The sequence below is a fragment of the Poecile atricapillus genome, chromosome Z (assembly GCF_030490865.1).
Source record: "Poecile atricapillus isolate bPoeAtr1 chromosome Z, bPoeAtr1.hap1, whole genome shotgun sequence".
Taxonomy (NCBI): Eukaryota; Metazoa; Chordata; class Aves; order Passeriformes; family Paridae; genus Poecile; species Poecile atricapillus.
This window is the reverse complement of record NC_081289.1, coordinates 74738831-74766300: the sequence shown is the minus strand read 5'-3', so window position 1 is coordinate 74766300 and position 27470 is coordinate 74738831. Positions and strand designations below refer to the sequence as shown.

Here is a 27470-nt window from a genome sequence, read left to right as displayed (position 1 = left end):
AAACCGATGTTAAAAGGAAATGCATACATTTCTGTAAATTGTTTTGCCTTATGCCAGAACATATTTTGTCATAAGACATGAAAATCTTCAGTGTAGGTTATAATAAGTGTGGTAAGTCCTTTGTGAAGACAAGCATCATCACTAAATGCTATACATACCCTTTCCTTGTAATCTCTCCAGGTTTTAGTTTAGTTATGCTATATGTTGGTGCACTGAAATCAACAGATGGAGCTTAAGAGACTATAGCCAGCCTAAGTCTGTAGAGGGAAGGCCTCAGATGATGCATTGTTTCTTTGAATAATATATTCTTATTTTTCCCTTTTTAGCCTGTTGTAACAAGAGTTTGTAGAAACAGCAAATTGAAAATTTGAAGCATCTTCAATGCCATCTATGCCTTCAGTGCCATGTTATACACTAGAATTTTTTTTCCTCTCTAGAAAAGGGATCTTGGATGAGTATAGTGAGATCACCAGTCTTGTAACAGAAGAGATTGTGAATGTCCACAAAGAGATCCAGACCTCGGTGGAACAGATAGACCCTAACTCTGAGTATAATGACTTCATAGATACTCACAGGTAAGCATTTTCATCTCCTGTTTCTTCTTGAGAAAACCTTGCATTAAACTACAACTGCTTTAAGTGTTCAGAGGAATTTGCTTCTGTTTGCTTCCTTTTCTATTATTACATGCAAAACTTCATCCTGATTTGAAAACTGTTCTATTTTGCACATACAGAAAGCTGGCCAAACAGCCTGTTTGGCTGGCTCTAGAAAAACAAATTCCCAGTTACATGAGAAGAGCCATAACTTTGGCACTGACAGCAGACTACGCATTACAGTCTAGACTCAATGTGAGCCAATTTACTGTTTACTTGGATGCAATTTGCATTCTGGGCTAAACTTGTTCTACTTTAAAGTCAACTTTAGGTACCTTTGTACACTGCAGTTATTGCAGGTTGAGACTTCAGAGCAGATAATGCAAGAAAGTTCTTACTTAAAAAGTGTATTTCCCATTTATGGAACTGTTACTCTGTTTTACTGTGTAAAGAAATAGCTCTAAGACTTCTTGCATTATCTTGTTGTTATGTGTGAACTGATGGTCGTCACATTCAGGTTTCTGATGGAAGCAGGTAAGAGTCACCCATTCACACAGGTAGTCTTTGAGAACCTTTATTGGGCTGTGAACTTGATTCAAAGAATTGTAGTGCATTTTATTATCTTGAGAGATTTTAGAATTATGTTTTTTTCACAGGAAAAAGAATATGTATCCAATTGGTATCTATCCTTTTATTTAATATATAATTTTAACTATAATCTAGCTAATAAAATACTTCAAAATCTAATGATTTGCTCTACAATCTACTCAAAGATACGTGTTGATTTTGAAATTATAAGAATTGCTTACTAAATTAGGTCATCAGAAGTTGTTGAACAAGAAATAGAATTTGATACATCTTTACTAGAAGAAAATGAAAACCTTCAAGCTAATGAGATCATGTGGAATAATTTAACAGCAGAAAGTCTGCAAGTCATGTAAGTCTCTTTATAAATTTTTTATCCTTTGGAAATGCTATTCTGTGTTGCATCCATGCTCACTCAGATCCTTACATGGCTGTGTCTCCACTTTTAAGGTCTAATTTCTAAGTGTAGTGTTTTGAGGCTACAGACTCTTTCCCAGGCTGGTTGTACTGTTCTTTGCACAAAATCTGTCTCCTTAGTCTACTCAAAAACTTGCCATTATTTTTAATGTGTATTATTCTCTGTGCCAGTTAATAAAATGCCGAAATACGCCATGAGTCCCCCTTGGGAATGTGGTGGTTCATTTTCCTAAAAATGTTTCCACATTCACTATCCTAGGAAAAGCAGCAAAATACTTTGATGAAATCACTGAGTAGAGTTACGTGGTCAGTGATTTAAATCACCGTAGAAAATTTTCATGAATAAATTTATTTCTCTTGTTTTTTAAGTGTTTGTTTTTGTTCTCTAAGGGAGATTGTTATTCATTATTGTAACCTTTAGAATACATTAACTAAGTAATTCATATGTAGCTGTTGTATAGCATCTCACAGCACTTTTAGCTATTCAGGGTGACAAACTACTTCTCTATGTGTTTTGTTAATATATTGCCTAGTTAAATATTTTCAATATTTTTACCAAGTTCACCTTTAATCATTTGTTATGGGGAATGAATTGAATGTTGAGATTATTATGTTTGTACATTATGAGCCTCAACTTTTGACATAAAATGGTCTGTGTGGTCACTTGTGAGATTGCCACTGTTAATCATGCATTAAAAATGGAAATTTCAGAATTTCATTGGTTGGTGATGCTTTTGCTGTGTCTAGTGTATTTCAATTCATGTTTGAGTTATTTGAAGTATTTTCCCCTCAGAAAGTATAACTGATGCAAATAAGATATCAATGATATATTGTACAAATTTTTACATTTGGCTTTCTTTTTTTTCCTTAATTTCATTTGCTTAATCGAACTATGATCCTGATTTCTTGTCAGCTTTTCTGAAAGCCAAAATAAGAGTGAAGTATTTCAAATCTAAACATACTGCAGTGTCTTCTGCAGGTTACTCTAACTGCTGTGCTTTCTCAACATGACAGAAACTCTGGATTTTATCAGTGCCTTTTTAAGGCTGTTAATCATCATATTTTATTTTTCTTCTGTATAATTTGATTACTTTTTGTGAATCTGTTCCATTGATAAGTATTGAAATACATTTTTTATATGAAGTGTCTGCCTCCTTAGTCATGAAGCACCTGTATCTTATAAAAGGAACCCGTGAAAATTAAGTCCTCCCCAATTCCTTTAAACATGTTTCTCTTTTTAATATATTCTACATCATTACATATATTAATTACATTGATATTATTCCTGCCTAAACTCTATAGGTATTGTCCATCTTGCTGTACTTCAGCACAGTAACAAGAAACAGATAGATACTGAGCCTCTCTTTTTAATAGAACATTAAAATTTTTCAAAGATTCTGCCTTCCATAGCTTTAAAAGAAAAATTCTTGTTTGGCTTGCCTTTTTTATCGAACTGTTTAGAGATAAGCAGCATATCTAAATAAAAAAGATGAATTGTTGCTTTTCTAATAAACATATCTGATGAAAGATATGTTTTTGTTATAAATATATGTCTATATATTACCTACATATATACAATTTTAGTACAATTTTCATTGTGTTCTGTTGCAAATCTTACATTCATCCACTTGAAATGGTTTTGCAAATTTGAGTGAGATATTCTATGGTGTGGCATTGTTTTTGGAAGAGGAATCAGGCAGCTCTTTTAAGTGTTGCTGTCTTTAAGGTCTATACTTTCTGGTAGAGATTTAGGATTCTGCCAAAACAGTTAAACCTTATTAGGTCAGACCAAAGACACACTCAACTTTCTTCATTACCATGTTAGACATCAGGGAAAAGTCTTGAGGGGAGAACAGAACCAGGATGATCATGCTATGCTGTTTCTTCAGCCTCCCATAATTTTCACCTCTGAAATATTTTGATCTAAGTCTCTTTAATGGCCATGGAGGTAGTTTATAATATCCTTGGAAGTACTTTTCTTCTGTGATCTTTTTCAGTCAGGTTCCGTGTGTAAAAGTATCTGTCGTCCTTTGGTCAAGGAATTCCAGAAATGAACTTGCTATTTCATGAACCTGCTGCTTTTTTCATTTTATGGCTCTTAAGCTTTTGTTTTGGAAGAGAAGAGGAAGAATCTATTCCCTTCTGCCTATAATAATGTAAATTTCTGTTCAACTTCTGCTCTGTGATGTCTTTTTTAAAGCAATCTTTTAGCTTTAGTCTGTCTTTTCACAGAGCTTTCAAATCTTTTATCCATCTGGCTGTCTTTATTTGAATGTTTTCAAGGTTACTATATTGGTTTTGAGATGAATGCCTAGAATTTCACAGATAATCCAGATACACAGTTCAGAGGGAGACCTTCCAAGGTTTCCTTACTCTTGTTCTTACTCTGCTTTGGTTTTAACAAATCCTAGAGTGTTACACGCAGCTGTGGGTTGGAGACGGAAATCATGACTCCTCTTCATCATCAGACAAGCAGTCTGTTTTATTGTTCAGAACCTACTTATACAGTTGGTTCTAAACTCCCAGGTCTAGAGAATTCATTGGTTGATGTTTCAGCACCACGCAGCTCCCTGACCAGTGATAGGTCTTCTTTCTGGATTGAATATGACTGGCTGAGGTCCCTGCCTGGGTCTGAATCCAACCCATCCCTACCTCATCCAGGGACTTGTTTTACTTCTAGGTTGGTTGAGTTTGGGGGTCTGATATGGCCAAATTTATTTGGTAGCTATAAGCTAGCTGCCATGGTGACACTGGAGAAGCATTCCATTTGATTTTCTGACTCCAGCAGCTCATCAAGCCAGTGTTTTTGGGGAATCATCTACTGTATCTCCAAGATTTCATTTCTGAGTGATAATGGTTATTTTAGAACCATGCTTCATTCTCTACCTAAATAAAGCTTTAGATTATTGTTTCCCCACTGTATATTTGCCTATTTCCATGTGTATTGAAATGACAGTGCAGGTATAGAGTATCATAAGATCCAGAATAATCCTTCTTTATTCTTCACATTCATAGCCTTCCACCTACCTCAAATAACATTATATGATCAGCATTCTTTGTCACTTTTCAAACTGTCCTTTTGTTTGTATTATTATGAACATATCAGGCAGTGCAGATTATTTATGAAGCTTCACTGTGCCCTGGGACTGTAAAAACTGTTTATCATTATCCTGTTTGTCCTTTTGCTTTGTAATGCAGGTGAGAACCCTTCCTTTTTGTTACCCCTCTCTGTAACTGTCTTTACTCAGATATTGTTGACTGTGTTTTAGAAACGTTGTTACAGTCTTGCCTTAAAGCCACTGCAGCCAAAAAAAAAAAACCCGACAGGTACTTCTGTCAACTGTGTATGACTAGATATTTGCAAGTAGGAGAAATGTACTACATCATTTATCCATAGTTGATGGCTTCTAAAGTCAGCTCTGTACATGATGATCCATAAAGCTCCAAGGCCACTGAAGATCAAAAGTCAAAAATTTGACTTTTGATCTTCAGTGGCCTTGGAGCTTTAAAATGCTACATTATGTTTCTGCAGAGGAGAACTACCTTCAGTATCTACCAAATAAAATAAGTGCACATGGTGGAATTATTTCTCAAACGTTTAAAACAATTCAAATACATATATTGATTTATAATCAATAATATTTGATTGAATCAGCTGTTTTATCGAGTATGCAATGGAGAAAGGACAGCTTTGCATACATAACTGTTTAACAAGTTTAGCAACATATATTTTAAGGGAGCATGATGAGGAAATTGGTTTTTACATTTTAAGATAAATTTACATTTATGAATAAAATTTTGACAAAGGGAGGTAATTAAAAGTCAGTGTTGACTAGCTAACCTTTCTAAGGAATGACTTATGCTGTCTCCTGATAAATATTCATAGATGTCACTGAATAACACTGAGAAATTCTGAAAAGTGTAGCACCATAAAAGTTTATGCTTTGAAGAGATACACGTTAAAAGCTGAGAGGAGACAATCAGAATAAGCTAAAGGTTGATCAGTGAGAATAGTAATATCCTTATATTCTGAAATATAAGTTCTCTAAGATGAAGCATTTATTTTAATTGATAGTTGCAGCAGAACAGAACTACCAGGTAGGAGTATTGTGTGATTTTTAAAATGTTATAATGATTAACTGTGAAGCCATAGAAACCCTTTTGTAAACTGATTGTATCCAGAAGACAAATACGACACCATAGGAAAATTCCTTTGGCAAGCTACAGCCAAGATGATACAAGACAGATGCAGAATTGTCAGCTCTAGCCAGTTTGAATGAAAGTTATTGTTTAAACAAAGAATAGATGTTGAGTGCAAGGTGGCAAGTGCTTTTGGTGTACATGGTAGCTTTTTTCTCTTTTCTCTAATATAAGTAAAAAAATGTCCTGAAGTATCTCAGAAGTTTCAGGAAGAACTACATCAACTTAATGTTTTAATCTGATGCTGCAATATAAAATATAAAATCTAATATTTTTGAAGTGGTGAAATAATGAAGATGTATCTGAATGTATATACTCATTCCTTCTAGTGACAAAGTCTTATCAATTTAGTTTTAATTTCATGACTGTTGAAGCTTGATCATTAGATAAAACATCTGCTACCTGCAAATCAGTTGTTAAGGAAATATAATGTTGATTAAAATTTTGTTTAGAAAGCTGATTAAAAAAAAGTTAAATTTTTTGAAATTGCTTTCTTTAGCAAGGTATTAAAATTAAAAAGTTAGCTAGTAATAAGTTGGAGACCCAGTATAAGAAAATACAGGGAAGTTTAGTTTAGAGATTTTGACAGCCTAAAACTTATAAAAATGCATATGAGAAGTGTAGCTGTGAGGATGTTACTTTGAGGGAAATGTTTAAAGTATATATCTTATCTCAAAATAAATACATGTCCAAGGTTTGTCTTTTAGGAAATAAATTTTGATCATTAACTCTCTGTCTTTTTTTAGTAATTGTAGTCTCCTAGAATAAAATGCATGACTGAGTGCAGGTCATATATAATCAACATTGTATAAAATATATTGGGAGGAGAGGACTGATACAGTGTTTAGAATGATATAATTCAGTTTGGTATATATATGGATGTGTGGAATGTGCCTCCTAGATGTTTAGCCAACTGAGTGTGTCACTCCCTGGTCTGGAATGGTTTTGGGCTGTGGATCTGTGATAATTACTACATATATTTTGCTTGTGTTCCTCTCTTCAGTAATTTTATTGAAATTGGGCTTGAAAATACGGGGAAATAAAGTGAGTTAAAGACGCATAGATACATGACAAAAATGAAAAAAGAGGTACATGTTTACTTATTTTTAAGAGATTGTTCTGACTTAAAAATTTCTTGATTGATAATGCATTTTAGAAGTTGTCATTATGTAAGCCATTTACTTGCATTGTTTAGAATGCAAATGTTGGTGTACATTCATGGATTTTTTTGTTATTGGAATATTTACCAGGATAATTATGAAGTGTCAGTAATGGTTTTAAAGTGTAATACCCCTTCTCTGTTAGTATTGAGTGGTTTTGTACAGTTTATCTTTACTTTGAATTAACCATTACCAGAGATTGTAACCTAAAAAGGATAATTTTGGAGAAAAGATACAATCACTATTACAATAGAAAATAATTATTTGTACTTTTGCTATTTCTAGAAGTAAATACAACCCAACTACTGATTCTGTGTATTTATTTAACACATGCTTTATGAGTTGGAAGACTTTTGTCTTTCTTAAAGCATCTATAAATTAGCAATATATTAGGAAGACATTAATTCTTGGAATTTATCACATATTATGGAAAAAATATTTTCTTGTAGGAAAACCTGCAGGCAGGAGATGATTCTGTAACCTTGTACATATACAGAGGCACCTATAGAATCTCTAATAATGCAGATTAACAATGTAAAGGTCTAACCACACAAAAGAAGAAAAAAACTATCATCACTGACTAACATAATCTAAAAAATAGATTCTCTTTTACATTTTCAGAAAAAAGATTACAATGTTCCCAGATATATACAGTTCATGTATTTACAGTTTGGGTTTCTGAAATCTGTTTTACAGGTTAAAAACAGTAATAGAAGAACTGATGCAGACACAGCAAACCCTTTTGAGCAAAGAGGAACTTGTTTTGGAACTAGAGAAAAAAATAGAAGAGTCATCTAAGACATGTGAAAAGAAATCTGAGTGAGTTGAAATTAAATTTAAAAATACAATAATTTGAGGGGGAAAAATGTCTATGCAATTCCTGAAACTTAAGTAGGAGATAACGTTGGTTAATTTTGTTCTGCTTTTTTATTTAGCATTTACTGTGAAAAACAACTGTAAGTTAGTTTCTCGCCTCTAAAATAACTCTTGCCCACTGCACTGTCCTGAGGTGACTTTATGATGCTTGTATCCCAAATCACCTTGTTTATGTGACATATGAAGTTCTGCACCTCTAAGACCGGCTCTGAGAGTGAAAGAAGCCGCAGTTTGTGTTCAGAAAGAGCCCTCCCTGTCCCCCATCCTGCTCCTGGGCTGTGGTGTCTGCAGCATGGACAGACAGCGGACAGAGCTCTCCTCTGCTCTTAGTTAGTTTTTAGCTCGCTGAGGCAGGGAAGTTCCCTGGACTGTTTCTTTTTTCTTTTTTCTTGGATCTGTGCAAACCTGCTCTGGACTGAACACCCAGCCAAACCCCAGGAGCTCAGGCCTGTGGCCCACCGGGGCCTGGGCCTCGGCACTTTCCAGCACTGGAGGGACTGATAAGAAACTGAGCAAGCTGAGCTACACCCCATGAAAAGGACTTTTCTGGATTTGCCATCTCATAAAACAGCGAGAGGTTTTATTGTTTAATATTATTCAGTTTCTGTTAAATAAACAGTTTTTTCCAGTTTTCTCCAAGGAAATCTTTTCCCGAACCAGCTGGGGAAGGGGCTGCTTGAATTTGCTTTCTGGAGGGACCCCATTCAGAGGTTCTCTCCCAGATTTGCCCTAAACCAGGACAAATACAGTTACTGGTGCCCAATGTAGGGCAGGGTTTAGGCTAGGCAAGGTGTGAGCAGCCACAGCCCCCTGTGGCCTCCCGTCCCCCCACCCGGCCACCGCTGGGGCCCCGCCCGACCCTGACAGGCCGAGCAGGCTGCAGCGCAGCGGGGCTGGCTGGCCCCACCAGAGCTCAATTACCTTTCTAGGCTGGAAGAAAGAGAGAGTTTTCCTGTTTTTAAAATGTGGAATTCACAGATGTGCACCCGGTTTCTAAATGGTTTAATAGGATGTCAGTTCTCAGAGCTAGCCAGCTATTGGTTTTTCCCAGGCACAAAGGAAGCTCTTAGCAGCTGCTTCGGGAAAATAATTTCCGTGGGTGGTTTTTTCCTCCTTACTAAATATCAGTTAATGCGAAACCAGCACAAGACCCTAACTCATTGAAGAATTTCCATAGTTTAATATAATTGTCATAGTTTGGAATGGCTCAAGAGCTGGACCTTTCATTAATTCAATTCCACTTGATCAAAGAAGATGAGTGAGTTCAGTTGCCTCTGTTTGACAGAATGCCTTGTGTAGGTGTAATTCTGTGAAAGATTTTCAGAGTCATGTCCAAAACTCTTTCTTCTGCAGCAATATGTTTGCAACTTATCAGGTGAAGTTCATTCTTCCTTATACTTCCTTTACAAAAGTGTGAATGTAAAGAATGTAAATCTCATACCCTGTGGTACTGCATAGTAAATACAGAGATTAATGAGTGCTTTAGTGCACCATAAATAAAACATTATCATAAAGAATCATTCTTGGGCAACATCTTTAGGTTTTTCTTCTACCTCTGGTTATAAAAAATATTCACATACTCTTCTAAACTGATGTCAGTACAACAGATAAGGAAGCCTTTTGTCTGTAGTGATATTTTTCTGATTCTTGTTGCAATCAATCTTAATCTTACTAATTTGGTCATAAATACTCATTTACAATACTGGTAGTGAATTGGAATGCAAGGTAATTCTTCATTCACTGAAGAACTCTTGATGCTCATTGTTGACGGAACCTTGTCACATGAAACATTATATAGTTTTTAATTTACATCCAAAACTTTATTTATGTGTCTGATATCAATGTTTCAATTAGATATTTTGTGTCCTTTCTTTGGTGAAGTTCACATGTGCTTACAGCGTGTTTTCCAAATTTTGGTTCTTGACCTGTCTTCTTTGCTGTATGCTTAGAGGATCAACTATGTTTGAACTAGTTGAGTTTTTGATGGGGTGTTGTTTGGTTTTTTTCCCCTCAATATTGTTTTGTTACCAATTATCACTCCCTGAAAATAGTTTAGACCATGGCTGTATTTCATACTGTGCAAAGGCTTCTCTGACTGGTCCTTTAGCAGATGTTTATGGTGTTAATGAGATGATTTCAGTTCAAATTTCACCAGTACCTGTTTGTCTTATTAAAAGGCAGGGAGTCTGGCTTAGATATCTAGCTGTACAGTGAAGGCTTCCCTCAAAATTATCCTTGTTCCAATTTGTCATTGGTCATACCTAACTCCAACAAACTCCCTTTCCACCTTTTAGCTGCAGTGCAGAGTGATCAGGATGTTTCAGCATGTACTTACTGTCCCCAGGATATGTTGTCCAACTGTTACATTGCATTTAATTATGGCTGCATAAGGTCATACCTTATGGCAGAGTCTTGGTACATTTATCTTGGCACTAATATTCCATCTTCAAATGATGATGTTACCTTAAACACAGAAAGCATTTTAATTGTATTTTGTTCAAATATGTATATGTCAAGCATACCATCTGTCTTTCCAACATGATAGCATATTCAATATTTGAGTTTTGATTTAGTTCACCTTTTTGCCACTTTCTTATATGTTGTCCTGATCTGCAGGGATCTTTCACACAAGATCTCATTCTGTGAAGTTGCTAGTAGCTATTGCTAGCAACAAGGACTTTGCTAGGTTGCAGTCATGCAAGCCACAGGCAAATAATTTTATAGATTCTAATTCCTCATGCCTGACTGAAGTGGCAAGCACTGAAAGTTGGATTTGGGAAACCAAATCAGATTGTAATCCATTTTTCCACAGTTCAGAAAGAGATTATCTTGTGGGTGACTTTTCACTAGCAGAATATGTCTTGTTATTGCTGTGCCTTGATTGGTTGAAACCATTCTGTGTTTGGGGATGTCACTCCAGCCAGTGTGTATTCACCAAAGCCTTGCTGATGGTTGAAGCCTGTTATGTTCACATGGTGATGTCCTTTTTCTCTCATAAAGGAGACCAGATGAAAGCACATTATCTTCAGGTTAACTTCAGGATAATTGTTAATTTGCTTCTCTGATGCTTTTAAATATGTGCAAGCTCCTGCCAAATCTCAGTTTCAGATTTCAGAATCATGTCTGCATACCTTACACCCTTTTTGAACGAATGATCAATATGGTGATGGTGCAGAGTTTTGCTCATTAGTGACTTGATATAACACTCACCTATATGGATATGACTTGTATCTTTTCCTGCCAAAGAGGATTTTATGACATGTGGTTCCTCTGTTACTTTGAAACCCATTTGAATACCCACTTGGCTGAGCATCAGTTTGTGAAGCATCAATCCCTGTATGAACAAATTTTGCCTTTCTTTTTTATTTCAAGGGTAGGGCTTGCAGGAGGGCTTGTCTTCAAGGAATTATCCTGAAGATAAAAAGCAACACAGTCCTGTGATTTTTCTTCATTTTTTCCTCATTCTTCATAGTTCTTGTCCATTTACCTCTTTTTTATTTTATTTTTTTTTTATCTGTTCTTGTAGACTGTGAAGACTCTGCATTTCCGTTGTAGACCGCATATTACTGGGCTCTGGTTGAATGCTTTTAAGGGTGTCTGTATTATACTATATTATACTGTCTCTTAGGCTGTTTCTGTCAGTCTTTGGTTTTGGCAGTTCTTTGTGATAATAGAGTCATCTGGGTACCTGCAGATCTCTAAGTGCATGTCCTTCAATATTATTCAATCATGACTGCCCTGAGTATTCACGAGTGTGAGCGGTATTCAGACAGGAACTATAAAAATAAGCAGAAGATGAAAAGTTAATTTCAGCTCCTCATAAAGACAAATTTATTTAACTTCATAAGACAGTTATAACACAGTCCAGAAGTACTTACAGTGCAGTGGAAATAACAGGTGTCTCTTATATGAGGGCATATATATTCATACTGGATGTGAGGTGAGTTCAATATTGCAAATTATTACTGCAACAACTACACTGATTGGAGTGAATTTCTCATCATTTAAAATCATTATCTAAAATTTACTTATTCTCTAAGGGAGGGGGAACCCCAGTGTTTATAAATTCAGTCAAAAGTGGATGAAAACAGGAGTTTCACCTATATTCATTAAACATGATTGCTGTGATAGAGAGAAGAGAGTGTTTGCATTATCTTGCTGCTTTGAAAATCTTTTAGAAGTGCTTCACCTTTGAATAAATGACTATGTTGAAAAATTGTCATGCATTTCCCCCCCCAACTTTCATGAAGCAAATAAACTATTTTGAATCATTTATATTTTTAAATTGTTGTTTTTCTTTGCAGTATTGTACTCTTGCTGAGCCAAAAGCAAGCGCTTGAAGAACTTAAGCAAACAGTCCAGCAACTAAGATGCTCTGAGGCAAAATTTGCAGCCCAGAAAGAACTACTGGAACAAAAGGTTCAAGAGAATGATGGGAAAGAGCCACCACCTGTAGTGAATTATGAAGAAGATGCCAGATCAGTGACTTCCATGGTAAGTTTTACATCTGTTTTACTGAACTGTGTAGCCTTGCCATTGTGCTTCAAATCCAGGATCATAGTATCAAGATACTCACTGATGTGATTTAAAGTGAGTGGACTTCACTTTGCATTTTTGGAGACTTGTTTGGACAAGTTGTTCAGTTGCATGATATTTTTTCTTTTTAAGTGGCAGTAACTCATAGCAGTCTATGTCTGGAGGCTTGGATGACTCTTCTCTACACTTCATGCTTGCTGTTTTATAAAGAAAAGTCATAATCCTTACTTAGATTTAGTAAATATGACTGAGTAGCTATTGATTATTTCCCTGGCTGTGTTGAAGAAATGAATTTACAGTTGTAGATTGAAAATTAACAGCAAAAGCTCTTGGAATTGCTGCATGTGTTAAGTAATCGAGAAATTAATTTTATATACTGTAATTACTCTTTTATTCAACAGAAATGAATATTTTTTTTGAAACTTATTTTTAAATGTTTACATGCTCTTAATAATTGAAAGGAATTTTTTTTTGTTCTGATGAGACCTCATATATTTTAAATAAGTACTTTACTTTGCTAATATTTTGTGTGACTTCCTTTTCTCAGTTGTATGCAGTTATGTGCAGTTTGTAGGCCACATAAAAAAGCAAACAAACCCTACCTGTTTACCAAAGGGACAAACAGTAATGTTTGCCTTAGTGGATTAGTTTTGACATGTAAGAGATATTTATGACTTTTTTTCTTTGAGGTTTAGCATGACATTTTTTTTGGCCCATGGGGCAGTAGCTCTGTGAAATGATAATTAAATGATTGTTTCTGAGAGGAAAGCTTTTTTCTTCCCCTGGCTATTTGTGGAGCTGTTCGATTCCCATTCTACAATTATACTTAATTATGAGCATTCTCTTGCTTCCACTGCTGTTTAATATTTACAAGGCACTATGAGGTGGTTGTCATTTACATTGATACAAAACATTATTTTACAAAACTTATATGCTTGTCATGACCTGGAATGAGTTTAAAAAGTACAAAAGTATGAAGAAAGAGAAAAGAAGGATCAGGATAATGATTGCAAAAGATTAGGAGGTTTGGAATCTTTTTGGAATAGGCTATCTTGTTAATTGTTTAATACCATAACCTCTAGTAGTGCTAGTGATTAGTGTCGTGTTAGTTGAGATTATGAAGGTACTCTTCCCCTTCAGCTCAAGATTACTGAAGTCTGCTTTCTGGTGTCTAAACCTCTGAGTGAGTGAGTGGGAGAAAATAATCCTATGTGCTGAGCACAGGCCTACATAAGGCCAACAGGACACAGACACAGCAGCTCTATCACTGCCAGCGCTGTGTCACCTCCAGTGTCACCTGCAATAAATGAGGAGCCATGGTCTCCAGTGCAGCCACTGATGGGCCTGCAGTGGTCCAGGGCAGATGGCACAGGGTGGCTGGTTCTGTGCTGAGGGCAGGGTGGCTTCTGCAGGAGGGTAGGGGAAGGGAGAACATAGAGTCACAGAATAGTTTGAGTTGGAAGGGGCTTTGAAGATTGCCTAGTTCCAACCCCTTTCAACACCTTCCACTACAGTAGGATGCACCCTTTACAAAATCTTGCCACTTTAACCCAATACAGGGTTGCAGAGAAAAGTCATGAGAGCAATTAGAAAGGGATGAGAGGCACTCTGGTCGGCTTCTCAGGGAGAAGGTAAAATGGGAAGAGGAAGTTGGTACAATAGGAGGCAGAGACATTTAACACTCTTAAGTGATGTTGTATAATCTGAAATATAGGAGAATGTGGGTTTGTGTTGTTTTATTTTTTTAAACCAGTAAGTAAAATTTACTGTTAAGGCAACTTGAGAAAATAAATCAGAGACACATTTGTATGTCAGAGATAATTAATTCATTTTTAATACGGATTCTGTACTTTAAGTAACTTGCTTTAGTTTATGGAGTTCCATCTGGCCTACGTTATCTAAGAGTTTAGAGTGCCTTCACTTTTTATGAAAATAATGCTGATCATTCAAGCTACCTTGCAGAGAAGACTTGTCATGAAGTGTGACGTGTTAAGTTTCATCTGAAGAATAAATTTTGCAGAATTTATTTTTTGCAGCACTTCCATTGCTTCTTCAAGGCAAAGCTGGCCAGAAGGGCTAAGCCACTCTTGGACATTCACACTTTGTGGGTACCAGATGCAGAAGTCCTTGCCTTGTACAGGAGATTGAATAGGACTGAAAACAGGGTTAACTGTGAAAGCAGGCAACTTTATTTCCAAAGCTGAGTCAAGTTCAGCATTTACATGTACAGGATACAGCATTTAACTGCAGGCCATTGGTACTGAGGCTGCCTTGGGATCAGCACATGTTGCCCCAGAAGGAAACAGTCGTAATCCACTGCAGCCTGCCCTGGATCCTGTTCATCCTGCTGCTCATGCTGTTTTTTCTCCTTAGGACCTGCAGGAGCTCCTGCACCTCAGTAAAGAATTCTACTAGCTTTTGGACTTGAAAAAAGAGAGGAGCTAAAACATGCCTGATGGTGTTGGTATTGGCCTTGTTTTCTGAGAAGGGGTTTGAAGTGATCATTAAATAATTCGATGCCTGTGATGTTGGATAAGCAGCACACTGTAGAAGTGCTGAGCGGCAGTTCAGACTCCGGGGCATTTTTCCCTCACACAGCCTCTTCCCCAGCTGGTCACTCCAGTGAGCCAGAAGTAATCAGGCCTGTTGTCTCTGCACACAAAGAAAGGACCACTGCTGTCACCCTGCAGTGGAGCAGAGAGGATTAAGGTGGTGTTGGGTGGTCACTGTCAGTACTGGGGCTGTCTCATCCCTCACAGCTCATGCCAGAGCTGTGTTCCTGGCAGATCAAGACTCAGCTCAGGTATTGGAATCTCTCCTCTTTTAGACTAACACTGTTTCCCCTTATCGTATCACTATCTGCCAATGTGAAGAGTCAGCCTCCATCTTTCTTATGACTTCTTTTGAGTACCTTAGGGCTTCAGTGAGATTTTCCTGGAGATCTTCCTTTTCTTCTCCAGGCTGAACAACTCCTCTCAGCCTCTTGTCATAGGATAGGTGCTCCAACCTTATGGTCAATTTAGTGGCTTTCCTCTGGGCTTGTTCCATCTCTTTCTTCTGTTGAAGACCCAAGTTGCTGGATTGTTGTTGGGTGCAGTTTTCAAGGTGGGATCTCACAGGGGCAGAGTAGAGGGAGCAAGTGATCTCCATCATCCTGCTGCTCATGGTGCTTTGGGTGTAGCCCAGGATGTGGTTGACCCTTTGGGCTGCAAGTGCACACTGTCAGCTTATGTTCAGCTTTTTGTCTACCAGCACACCTGAGTCCTTCCTTGCAGGGCTGCTCTTGATGTGCTCTTTCTCCCAGTCTGTGCTCACGTTTGGCATCACCCTGACTCAGAAGTCTTGACTATATCTCAAGATGAAAAAATCATACACTGATGGGTTGTTTCTGTAAATAAACATCTTTTTGATTTTTAAAATAGGATTCATTTTTTCTAGTTAAACTCCTCAAAAGTATAGGGCTGTAAAAGATCAGAAAAAAAATGTTCTTGCTGCTGATGGCTCATCCTGTTATTGTTCAAGAGGATGATGGTTTCTTCAGCTATAAATTTGTTAAGGTTTCTCCACTTTTTCTGAGAGCAGTTCATCTAAATGTTACTCTGATACACTTGAATGTGGTTATTAATTCCTCTTCAGAAATTAATTGTAAACACTTGTTTTACAGATTTTCTAAGAATTAGAAAATCATAGTTGGCTTGTGTTGTCAGCAAATGAATTTTTTTTTTTCATATTAAGCAAATTTTTGTGTCCTCAAGTCACAAGCAATTTTTTTGTTTTGTCATTTAAAATTTAAACGCGGATATGCAAAGCGATTTTGTTTTGTATCTCCTAAGTATTTATATTATATAAATAGAGCCAATTTCATGGTGGAATAGTTTGCAAATTATTTTGTTTCCCTTCCCTTACGTTAGGTAACTGTATAATAGAATACTAACAAGGAATTAAATTCTGCTTTGCTGTTAGATATGTTCTTATAGATAGTGTAATGTTATGTGAGTGTTTTAACTTAGTTTCCTTGCTCTTTTTTGCCTCTAGTAAATAGGAAGTTTCATATTCTGCTAGTGTCTTCAGTATAGTTTGCTTTAGTCAATGTATTTAAGTATGTTGGCTATGCCTTGGTAGGCATGTACTCATTTTAGAAAAAGCAAAGAAATTGCCAAGCGATTCTCTTTTTTTTCAATAAGGATATCATATTACAGTGAAACCAAAATGTATTTTTTGTTATTTCTGAACATTGCATTTAACAGTTTTGTCATTGTATATAGAAAAATGAAACATTTTATTGTTACTAGCAGTTCTACTTTTCTACTGATTTATCTACACAAGACAGAGATAGCTATGATGCTGATGGTACGACAAGTTTAAAATCTTATTTTTGAGTCCCTTAGAGTTACACATCTATGCTATTCACTGTGTTAATGGGAGACTCATAGTTCACATGTTCTTCTGTGCTTAAAGTATGGAGATACTAAAAAGAAGCTAGTTATTCCTTGTAAACAGATATATTTTGACAAAAATGTAAGAGTTATCCAAAGTGTTATGTATTATGTCACTATAAAATTTAACCAATAACTAGAAGCTACTTGACCTTACTATTCCACATTTAGGTGTTCAGTCAGTGGATGTATGGCCTGTCATTTATTTGTCTTAAGGTACATAAGGTATATTTTTGCTGTTATTATGCTCAACAAAGTATGGCAGTAGTCCATTATAATTAAAATAAAGAAAGCAACAGCAACAAAACTTGTATATATCTGATTATTAGATTAGAAATAAAAACCTCATTAATTTTTGAATATTCTAGTGCCAGCTAAACATTTACTCAGGTAATTATGTACAATTATGATGATTTGCATTTCATGGTAATGCTTTAAACTTACAGCATCAGATATTGCCTTGGAAATTGTTACAGAGTGGGAAGCCTTCTGGGAGTGCTTAAAACAGGCAATAGATTTAGTTAATATAAAATAGTAATTAATTTTGTTTAGCAATCATGTAGTTAAATCTCTGTGCCACTTTAATTTGTCTTTTCCTTTTTCCTTACATGGTAAAAAAAAATTATGAAGGCATAAACCTATTACTTTTTAGAATATATGTTTGGAATTACTTGCTGTTCTCACTAGTAGAAGTGTTTCATGTAGATGTATTTTGCATAGTGCAGCATTTTCCTGGAGCTGGTTGACAAAACTGAGACTTTGTGTGCAAGCTCTGCAACACTTGAGAGACTTGTCAGCAGGTGGAGCTCAGTGCCAGAAGACTAGTTATGACTGAATAAGCCAAAGTTGTTAGCATGAACTCCTGAGAGGGCAGAAGCAAGCTGAAGAACCATGGTACAGCCATTGGGATGTTGTAATGCCTTGTGCCAGTAGAGTTCCAGGCTTAAAACTGTACACAGCAGAAAATGGTTTTATCTGTTGTAGCATTATTACTTGAAAAAAAAAACCAGTTCACCTCAGATCTAATAGCTTTTGTTGTTTGTTATTCCTTTTTAAAAGGCTTCAGAGATGTTAGCCTTAGTGATTGCTTTAAAAGTAGGATAAACCAGCTTTTACTGAAGGTTGTGGTAATTAAAAAATTAGTTCTCAGTCATTATGGAAGGAAAAAAATACTAAATACATGAAACAGAGCTAAAGTGCTACTTTATTTGTTTGTGAATTATTCTACCTAATGTGAATATTTTATCTTTCCATCCTTGCTTTTTAGAATTGGAGATTTGGTGCTCTAGTTAGTATGATCAACAAACCAGTAGCCAAAGTCTTCTTCTGCAGGCTTGGATTTGCAGTGAATGTGTTCAGAACTCTTACTAAAATAGTAATTGACAAATTTAATCAGTTCGTATGTTTTTATATTTTTACTGTCAGTTACATAGATATGAAAGAGGCTTTGCAGGAGTTTACTATTTGAGTAAAGATGCTTCATTGCATACATTTTAGATGTTGGATCACAAGGCCCTGAAACATAATCTGCTGAGAGAACTCTCTTGGGGGTTCCTTTTCCTCTGCACGCTCAGACTATGCAGGTTCTTTATTTTGAAAAAGATGCAAGGAAGCGATTGCCTTCTTTGACAGGCCATTACAGCAATAGCAGAAAGTGTAACAGTAGAGATAAATTTGTCATTTTTCTTACCAATTCAGAAGAATAGACACATTCTTATCCTCTGTAGTGCATCACCAAACATCTCCCTTATCTGTCCATATAACTCTCTACTGATTTGAGGCTTATGACATTTATATAAAACTAAGATTGTATTAGAGCATGGCAGGGGAGCCCTTCACAGTAATTTGGTTTATATATTTATGAATCTTGTACACTTGCATTGCATTATTGCAAGATTTTAACTTTCTTATCAGTAGACCCAGGGCCAGAGTTAGTCTGTGCGGCATTGGTGTCCTTATCCTTTCTTTTATTTTATACTCTGCTGAGGAAACACTGCCAGTACAGTCATGCTGTAGAAATTTTGCCTATCTATTCATAAAAGACCTGGAAACAAACAGTTTTATTTGGTGGTTGCCTGAACAGCTGAAGTTCAATTTTGTTTATGGCCACTTTCCAAGCTTGCTGGCTTGGGCCTGTGTTGTGGCTTACAGCCAGAATTTGACATGGATTGAAAGTGCCCCAAATGTCAGATGCCTTTGGGAAGTGTGGGAAGATGAATTTTATTCATCTTTCTCTCATACTGAATATGTTCTAGCTTCTGTTTCTTCTTTTTATAAATCCCAACTGCCTGATGGACTTATATCAAGAGGAAGAAAAATAAAAAAGGAGATACTAAGGTAGTATAGTAGACAGATAAAACCAGTAATACTTTGTCCCACTGACTTGTCCAGAATTTACAAGATGAGAAGTTAGCAAAGCTATCTAGACTCTCGCCACTGAACATGCCTAGAAACTTCTGAAGTAGAAGATTGGACTAAGTTCATACACTAAGGCTCAGAACTTTAGCCTTTCTTAAGGTTAGCATATTATCTATCAAAAAAGTGTTGAGAAATAATCAGATCTTGGGGAAAAGTGAAATTAGAAGTATAACCGAAATTTTTGAGGAATTGAGACATATGAATCATTCAAAGAAAGAGAACTCTTAAAATATTTGAAGTGCAGAAATAGTTTACCAACTCTCTGTATGATGGAGAGTTATAAGCACTTGAGATAAGTATACAGACCTCCCTTGAACTGCCAATAATATTTCAAGCACTTTCATTTCTTCCTTCTGGAAGCAGGCTTCACTACAGTAGTGCTGCAGAACTGCATGCCCACTGGAGATTTGTTCTTTCAGTCAGAATCTTCTCTGTGGATTAGGAAAGCTTCACACAGAAGTTTTCTTTTGAACAGAAATCACATACTGGTATCCAGCATATGCTTCTCTGTGCGCTGGGAGAAAAGTAGTAATTCTTTGCCAAAATCATAATCATTGCCTTCTTGCCTCTTTTTCATAGTGATGGGACTAAATCAGTGTAATTGCTAACTTCTCATAGCCTCTAGGCAATGCACAGGAAGTAATGTGATAGAATTTGGCTGCTTTAAATCACTTCTCAACTTTTCTCTCTTCCTTTTTAACTGGCTGATTAAAAATACCATTGTCCTTAAAGGCAATTATTATGCTTCTAAAACTCCTAAAATCTGCTATAAAATAATTATTTGAATTAGGATTTATGGTTTTAATGTAGTGTCACTGGAAGTTTTTTGCCAGATTGAAGTGTATGATTTTATGCCTAACTTCTGGGTTTTTTCTGCCATGTGGGGAAGTTCTTACCTGCTACAGACTTGAGAAACCAGAATGGCAATCCAGTTTTAGGTTACAGCCCTATTTTTTTGCTCTCCTTTTTTTTTTTTTTTTTTTTTTTTTTTAATCATCTAGCAGTCAGATAGATGCAAAAGATTTCTGGTCAGTTTGGGATCCAGATGCCTCAACATCAGCACTAATGGCAGTTTTTAGATTGCTTAAGGTATGCTGCCTGTTGCCTTTTAAGCAAGGCAGACACTCTGGTTCAAGAACAGCACGGTTGCCATACCCAGGTCACTCGGTCCATTTGCTGACACAGGCATCAGTGTGACTGGATGGCAAAATGGCGTTTATTGCTGGAGAATTTGACCTTTTATAACCTAGGTTCACTGTGTTACTCCCATCTGCTTTCGTCACAGCTAGGTGCTATTGGCTAATTGCAGGAGGCCTTACCATACTAAAGAGGAGGGGGGGGGTTACTATCTTTCCGTTACATCCCGGTATCTTCCAAGCCGCCAGGCCCTGCTTCTACACCTGCCTGTGAAATGAAGCTGTGACTCTGGATATTAATATTCAAACAGATGAAGCCCCCTTTCCAACAGACATTAAGGTTCTTTGTTCCAAATAGTCTTCAATGGTTGACACCACGCTGGACTCCACAGCTAGCTCAGGGGCATTGCAGTGCCATGAGTGGGGAACAGCTTCCCACTGCAGTGGGGAGAGCTGAAACTTAGAGCTGCCTGCTCTGCAGCAAGAATGGTTGTCAGTGCCAGGGAACGGACAAAAGAGGAGAGGGAAGCCTTCAATGTGAAGTTCCATAGCAGGTTTACTTGTCAAAGGGGACAGGGATCAAAGAGCCCCGAATACCAGTGTGTTTGGGGTTTTATACAGCACTAGAATTGAGGGGGTGTACACTCTCTGAACCAATGGGGAATCCGGGAGGGAGAAGTGAGTGGAGGGGAATACAGTTCAGGGGATAAAGGGGGTGGAGAGGACAGGTCCCGTGAACTGATGGGGTGTCGTACATTAGGGGAATTTCAGTAGGGCAGAACTGGCAGGGGAGGGGTTTACAGGGGACTGGCAGGGAAGGATCCAGAACAAGGGACAGAGTTTATAATGATGGATGGGGAAGGCACTGGAATATAGGGTGGGGATTACAATGGTTGAAGGGCAAAGGGAAGGAACATAACCTGCTATTAATCCAACTTGGACAAAAATCTTAAATGCGGGGAGGGGAACTGGAACAGACCATTAACATCAGACCATTCAACAAACCATAAAATAAAAATGCACCACAACAAATGGTAGGGAAAATTAAAGTTCTGTTTGAGATAGTGGTAGTCATTGTAACCTTGTCAAAAACTTGCAGGATTGCTTACCTTAATTTCTTTTTAGGGAGGTACAGAAACAGGTCATCAGAAACTTAATTTTTATTTGGCTCTTGTGTTAAGGTAATGTGAGAAAGGCAGTGACATTTGCATGAAGATGATAGCAGATATTCAGGAGTTTCTGAAACTGATGTCCTCATCCTAGAGAAGAAAGAAAGCTTGAAGTATCACAGCCAAGATGTGTGGAAATTTGTCATTCTTGGTAAACAGTTGAAGATTTTTACTTTTAGGGCACTGTAGGATTTTGTGCACCAAAAGCAGGTTTGTTTTCTGGAAGTTACTTCAAAATCTTTCTGCAAGCAAAATACATTTTAAAATCTGATTTTTTTGGTCAAGTTTCTGAAATAAAGTAGGAGTTGGTGGTATCTAGAAGCTAGATTAATAAGCTAAATTCCCTCTTAGGGGGAAAAAAGAAAAAGAAACCAAATACAGGATAGAGTGGCAGAACTGGACACTGGCAGCTCCAGAGGTAGTAGAGCATTTAATCAGGTTCAGTGTGCCTAGGAGTCCTATCAGGAGTAAAATGAAAAGAGGTCATGAACAGTGCTGAGGACAAGACTATCATGTGGATTCAAAGTCTGTCTAGGACACAGGACCAAACGTAGGATTGGAGAAACCTACAACATACTCATGTAGGACTCATTGAGAAGGAAGGGCTGGAGACAGAGCAGTTGTCAGTATAACTTCATGAGACAGTATTTTTGTGAGACTGTGGCTCTAACTTTATCAACACATGTTGCCTCTGTGGTAAACTGAGTGCTAAATCAAAGTGTGAATGGTATGATAAGAAAAATACAGTATAGAAGTGGTATAGCCTGAGCTATATCTGCAGATTTTTGTTTCTGATGTGCTGCAGAACGACTTATTTTATTTCTGGATCTTGGCTCTGAATACTAAGATGAAACAAAATCACTTAATGTTTGACTTTATATGCAATACAAAATTCTGTCATTCTCCTTTAGATTAAATTTACCTAGTTTTGCCAGAACTCTGAAACAATAAAGACTGTCACAATATCTAACTGAAATTATCTTAGTCTGGAAACCTGTAGCATTTACTCAGCAGCTGCTATAAAAATGAAAACAACTGATGGTAGGAGAGAGAGAAAAATGGAAACACAAATATATTGGTTTGGAGTTGGGGGGGCTAAAATGAGATGCTGGACAGTTGTGACAGTTTCTGTACCATGTTAACCTGAAATTTTTGTCTTCTGTGCTAGCTGCTGGCTAGAGCAGTTGAACATGGTGTTTATACTGCATTCAGTATAAATAGTAATATTTAGTAATAATATATTAATAATAATATAGTAATATAGTGAATGTTGTAGTACAGCAGGAACTGATGTGACTGAGTTGGCCATAGGCAATTGTACTGAAAGAGAATTCAGATTTTAAGTAAGGGGAGATGTATTTGGAGAGTTCTAAAAATGAAAAAATTTATAAGTAACTTCTGAGCTAGAAACAATAAAACAAAAAACCCAACAGTAACTTCCGGCTTATAAAACCATAAAAGTTAAAGAAGTTACTTCTGGGTTTTAAAAAAACCAAAAACTTTTTAGGTACATTTGTATTTTGTTTGTCTGTAGGAGAAACCCACATTCCCAAGGAAAATCATAGTTCAGTACAGCTGATATAAATTCAGTTTTCTTATGTTAATTTGTTGGCTATTATAGTATAAAGGAGAGATTTGTTTTCTCTGTAAGAGGTGGGGGGAGGACAAACCTGCAAGTGGGAATTGTGAACGTCTCCTACCTATTAGAATCCTGTTACAGTGTGGTTGTGCTCACTTAGTGATGGTTGAAGTTCCAGGCCACAGTAATATGTGACATATATACTATTAATGAAGGAATGATTTGTAGAATAATTTTTGTATGGGCCAATGAAGTAGCTTTTTGACAAAAATGGAGCTGTTTTCCTCTCAGGCTGTTTAGTACAAAGCTGTGGCTGTGTATTAGAAGGTTTCAGGTGGCTTCAGGTGCTGCTGCTTTTGTCTGTATGATCTGTTCACTCCATAGAGATTTTTATCTGTAACATGTAAATTAACACTGTGTTTGTGGAAAGTTTTATGTACAATTTGATCTTGGCATTAAGTGTTTCAGGAACTGTGTGATAAAGAGATTTGTAGCTTTATAATATCTAACAAAAATAGTGAGGAAAATAGGATTTTCAACCAACATGACTGAAGTATTTCATCAGTTATTTTCTTCAATGTACTTTTAAAGAAGTTGATGCATTGCATCATGTATAACTATACCCATAAACTAGAAAATATTGATTTTTTAGCGGAAGGGGAGTGTGGGTACAAAAGGAGTTTCTTCTGTATACCGAGGAGACTGGTCTTTGATTCAACAAGTAGCTTGAGCATGCCAAATAAGTACAATTTACAAACAATTTACAACACTGATTGGTTGCTCAGACCCTTTTAAATATGTAATGACTGAAATAAAAAAAGATAATCTATTGACTGAACTAATAACTCAAAGTCTTACTGCATTTCTGTAGAAGTCCTGCCTTATTTATTTTGTCTCATGATGCTAGATAAAATTTATGAACCTCAGCTTGAATAGGATAGAAATATTTTATTTGGTACCATTACTGAGACTTACATCCTGACTCTGTCATCCATGATGTCTATATTTTCAAAATAGTCTTATTTTTGTCTATGATTAGTAGCTGTGATCTGTGCATGAGTTCAGTGGACCATAGGCTTTACTCAGAGTAGAATTTGAACACTGCCAATTTTGAGGGTTTGCATTTTTGTTGTTCTGTTGTTTAAATTGGCAGATATTTGTTGTTTTGGCACCCTGTAAAGATTACTCATTAAGCCTACCTAAGTTGTGGTGTTCAAGTTGTGCTCAAGCTGTCACAAAGTTGGTCTATCATTTTTTCTATTAACATGCAGGCTGATTTGTGCATAAACAAGTATCTGTCAAAACCAAAAGCAAACATTATATTCTGACTACCCTGCCAAACAGCTGTCAGAAATACCTGATCAAATTCAAATCTAGGCATAGACTGCAAGCTCTTTGCAGTTATGAAAGCTTCAGTTTTATTGTTTAACACATCTAATGTAAATGTGGATCTGGCTAACAACCTGTCATACCCTGTCTGACTGAAGGTCTTCAGAGTCAACTCCATGAAACTTTGTTTTATTGTGATAAAAAAAATGCATCCTGTCACAATATGATTTTCCAAACAGATTACAGTCACCAGTCCATGTTTAGTAGCACTGTTTATTGGGAGCAAAAAAGTCTTCACATTCTGCCTGATCACATAACATGTAATGCTGTTTCTTGGTGCGCAACACAGCATTTGCCAGATGGTTTCATTAGAGCCAGTCAGTGAGTCAGCTTGAGCCAATTAATGAATTTTAAGAGGAATCTTGATTAGTAGATGCCACTGTGTAGAGGGCAGAATTGAAGAAATGTTACCGTGTACCAGTCAGAACAGAGTGATGACAAACATAAAGACAGTGCCCCTCTGGTACAATGATATGGTAGTTGGCTGGGGAGATGGGATTTTTCTCTGGCCTGTAAGAACTCCCTTTGAAATTAGGGAAAAATTTGGGGGTTTCCCCACCTCATTCCCCTAGAGAAGACTGTTTTCTGTGGATTGGCAACTGGCATGGACCTCTGCTAAAGTTGGGCTGCAGGTCCCTGCCTGCAGTCTGGGATCCTACTGCTGTTGAGTATTTAGTTCTTGGTGTCTTGTGAACTGTAGGAGGATTTATGGATTTCAAGGTCATGCAATATAGTGATGCTGTTCTTGTTTTCTGTTCTTTACATGTTGACATTTGTCCATTGCTTCCCAAACAGCATTCAGGGTAAAGCTGCTTCAATGCATCTAATCCCTTCCAGGAGCCAGATTTTCTTGACTTAAATGCCTAAAATCTTCACTCCACCACCTTGGTAATGTGGATGCACTAGCTTCATAAGGCACTTCTGCAGGTGTTACTGAGTGTCAATGTGGCTGAAAACCAACCAAATCCAACAGTGATATTTAATGAGATCTGGAAAGACTGTCATGCCTCCTGGTAGTGAGTGGTGCATTCTAAATAAAGTAATTGACTGGTGTAGTAAGTGCAGTCACTAACAAATGCCATAGTCAGTTCATGCTGTGTTTATAAATACTGCATTTAGATATATTTTGAGCTGACTAACCCCCAGTTGGCAGTGTTGGAAGCAGCATCAGCTGCTTCATTGGCTGATGCACAGAGTACTTGCTCCCGTAGCTTTAGTTTTTCCTTTATGCAGTTGGTACAGCATCCAGTTAGTTGATTCAGTTGTCTTCCCATGTCTTCTTTGGATACAAAATGCTGAACTCTAAAAGAGATACAATCCTCCTTAGAAAACTGTGTTTTGGATGGAACCTTTGTGTGAGTTGAGATCGGGCAATTTTTATTTTTTTTTTTCAGAATCTTGGAAGAAACCCCACAAACTGTCCTTCTCACTGATCTGTTACCCTAGTTCTGTATTTCCTGTACTTTCCCCAAGCACCTTTTAACTAACCCCCATGGCAGAAATAAATGCTTGTAGCTCATAGCTCTAATTTTCCTCTTTGCTGACTTATAATCCACCACCTACAAACTGCTATACAGGTTTGCTTTATGAGATCACATTTTTTCAAGATACTGATTTTACTCTGTGAGACCAGGGAAGCTTTGCCTGTGCAGATCTAGAATAAAAGATTAAAAACAGTCTTTGTTTGTTTTTTCTCTGCTGAAATGTGACTCAGCTTCCGGTCTGAAGGTTTTACAGTTTTAAAATAACGAACACAGGTTGTAATGAGAAAAGAAGAATGGTTTGTGCTTCTCACACTTGTGCAGTGTAAGGATATATGGATTTCTGGGAAGTCTATTACTGTTACTTTAAGTCTGTGGCTAGTAAAGACCATTTCCAGTTCCAGATGGCATTCTTTGGCATGGACACTACTCTTCAGGAATTTGTCAATATGCTTGTGGTAGCTGTGGATGATCTCTATCACTTCCTTACTTCAGCTACAAGCTGTTACAGAGAACATTAGGAGTTGAGGTATTTTGGATATTTTTTTGCAAGACTTTATGTTTACCAGTCTGTATCCTTGTGTAAAAATGCCCTGGACACTGTTTGCATTTGCTTAGTCTGCTGAGTTAATTGTGTCGAGTACTGTATGCATGACATAGTTCTTCAGGCACTTTCACTGGAAAATTTTGTATGCCTCTTGTGAAATACAGCCAAGAGGTTCTTCACCTGTGGCTTTTTGTTATCAGCCCATGTACTGATTACTCTAGTTCTTTTTATTAGGCCAGTAGTTGTAATAAAATTCTGTTAGTCCTTGAGTAATACTTACCAGTTTAAAAATTTTGATGTTAACTGTTTTAAAACTGAAGCCAACTACTGTGCACCTAAAACTTCACCATTCCATTGAGGAAGTCCATTACAGAATACTGTAATTTTTTAGTAAGTGCCAAAACCACTCGCTACCTTTATACTTTTTTTTGTGAATAAGTGAGTGTATGAAAACTTTGGGACATAAAAGTTATTTTCTACACTAATTCCCATCTCTAATGGAGGAATACTGATGTTTTCAGTTGCTGTTTTATCACAATCCAGTTAAACAGAGATGCAGTTTTTCAAATAGGAATAATCTGCATAATGTGTCTATGTAGAAAAAATCCATTTCTTCCATTACCTTAGCAAGAATCTTCATTCTAGCTCAGATTTTGTTTAATTTTTTCTTTTTTAACTTGAAAGGGGGATGGCAAGACCAGTCCTTGTGTGCATAGATGTGTATAACCAGTTCAAAAATGTATTTTAAGTTGAAGACTTTGTCACTTCAAGTGGGAACTGTAGTGTTGATCTTGAATAAAACTCTGGTGCAGCATCAAGCATTACTGCATTTCTCTGTGTTTTTTGACAATTTGGGTCATAAAAACCTGAAACTATTTCAACTGGATATATGCAGTATTAAAGTAAAGAATAAAATTAGCCTCTTTGATTCAAAAACGCCCTTAAGAA

At 36.8% G+C, this 27470-nt stretch overlaps 1 protein-coding gene across 3 annotated transcripts in view; it reads left to right on the top strand.

Annotated features, from left to right (window-relative positions):
• The window catches only part of FER (FER tyrosine kinase), a 151599-nt gene that overhangs the window by 40946 nt on the left and 83183 nt on the right, over positions 1-27470 (top strand). For all 3 annotated transcript variants that reach the window (XM_058826024.1, XM_058826022.1, XM_058826023.1), the window contains 4 exons: positions 438-575; positions 1411-1530; positions 7652-7774; positions 12136-12325. In XM_058826024.1, coding sequence (XP_058682007.1) covers positions 438-575; positions 1411-1530; positions 7652-7774; positions 12136-12325 — 571 coding nt within the window. The remainder of the gene's footprint in view (positions 1-437; positions 576-1410; positions 1531-7651; positions 7775-12135; positions 12326-27470) is intronic.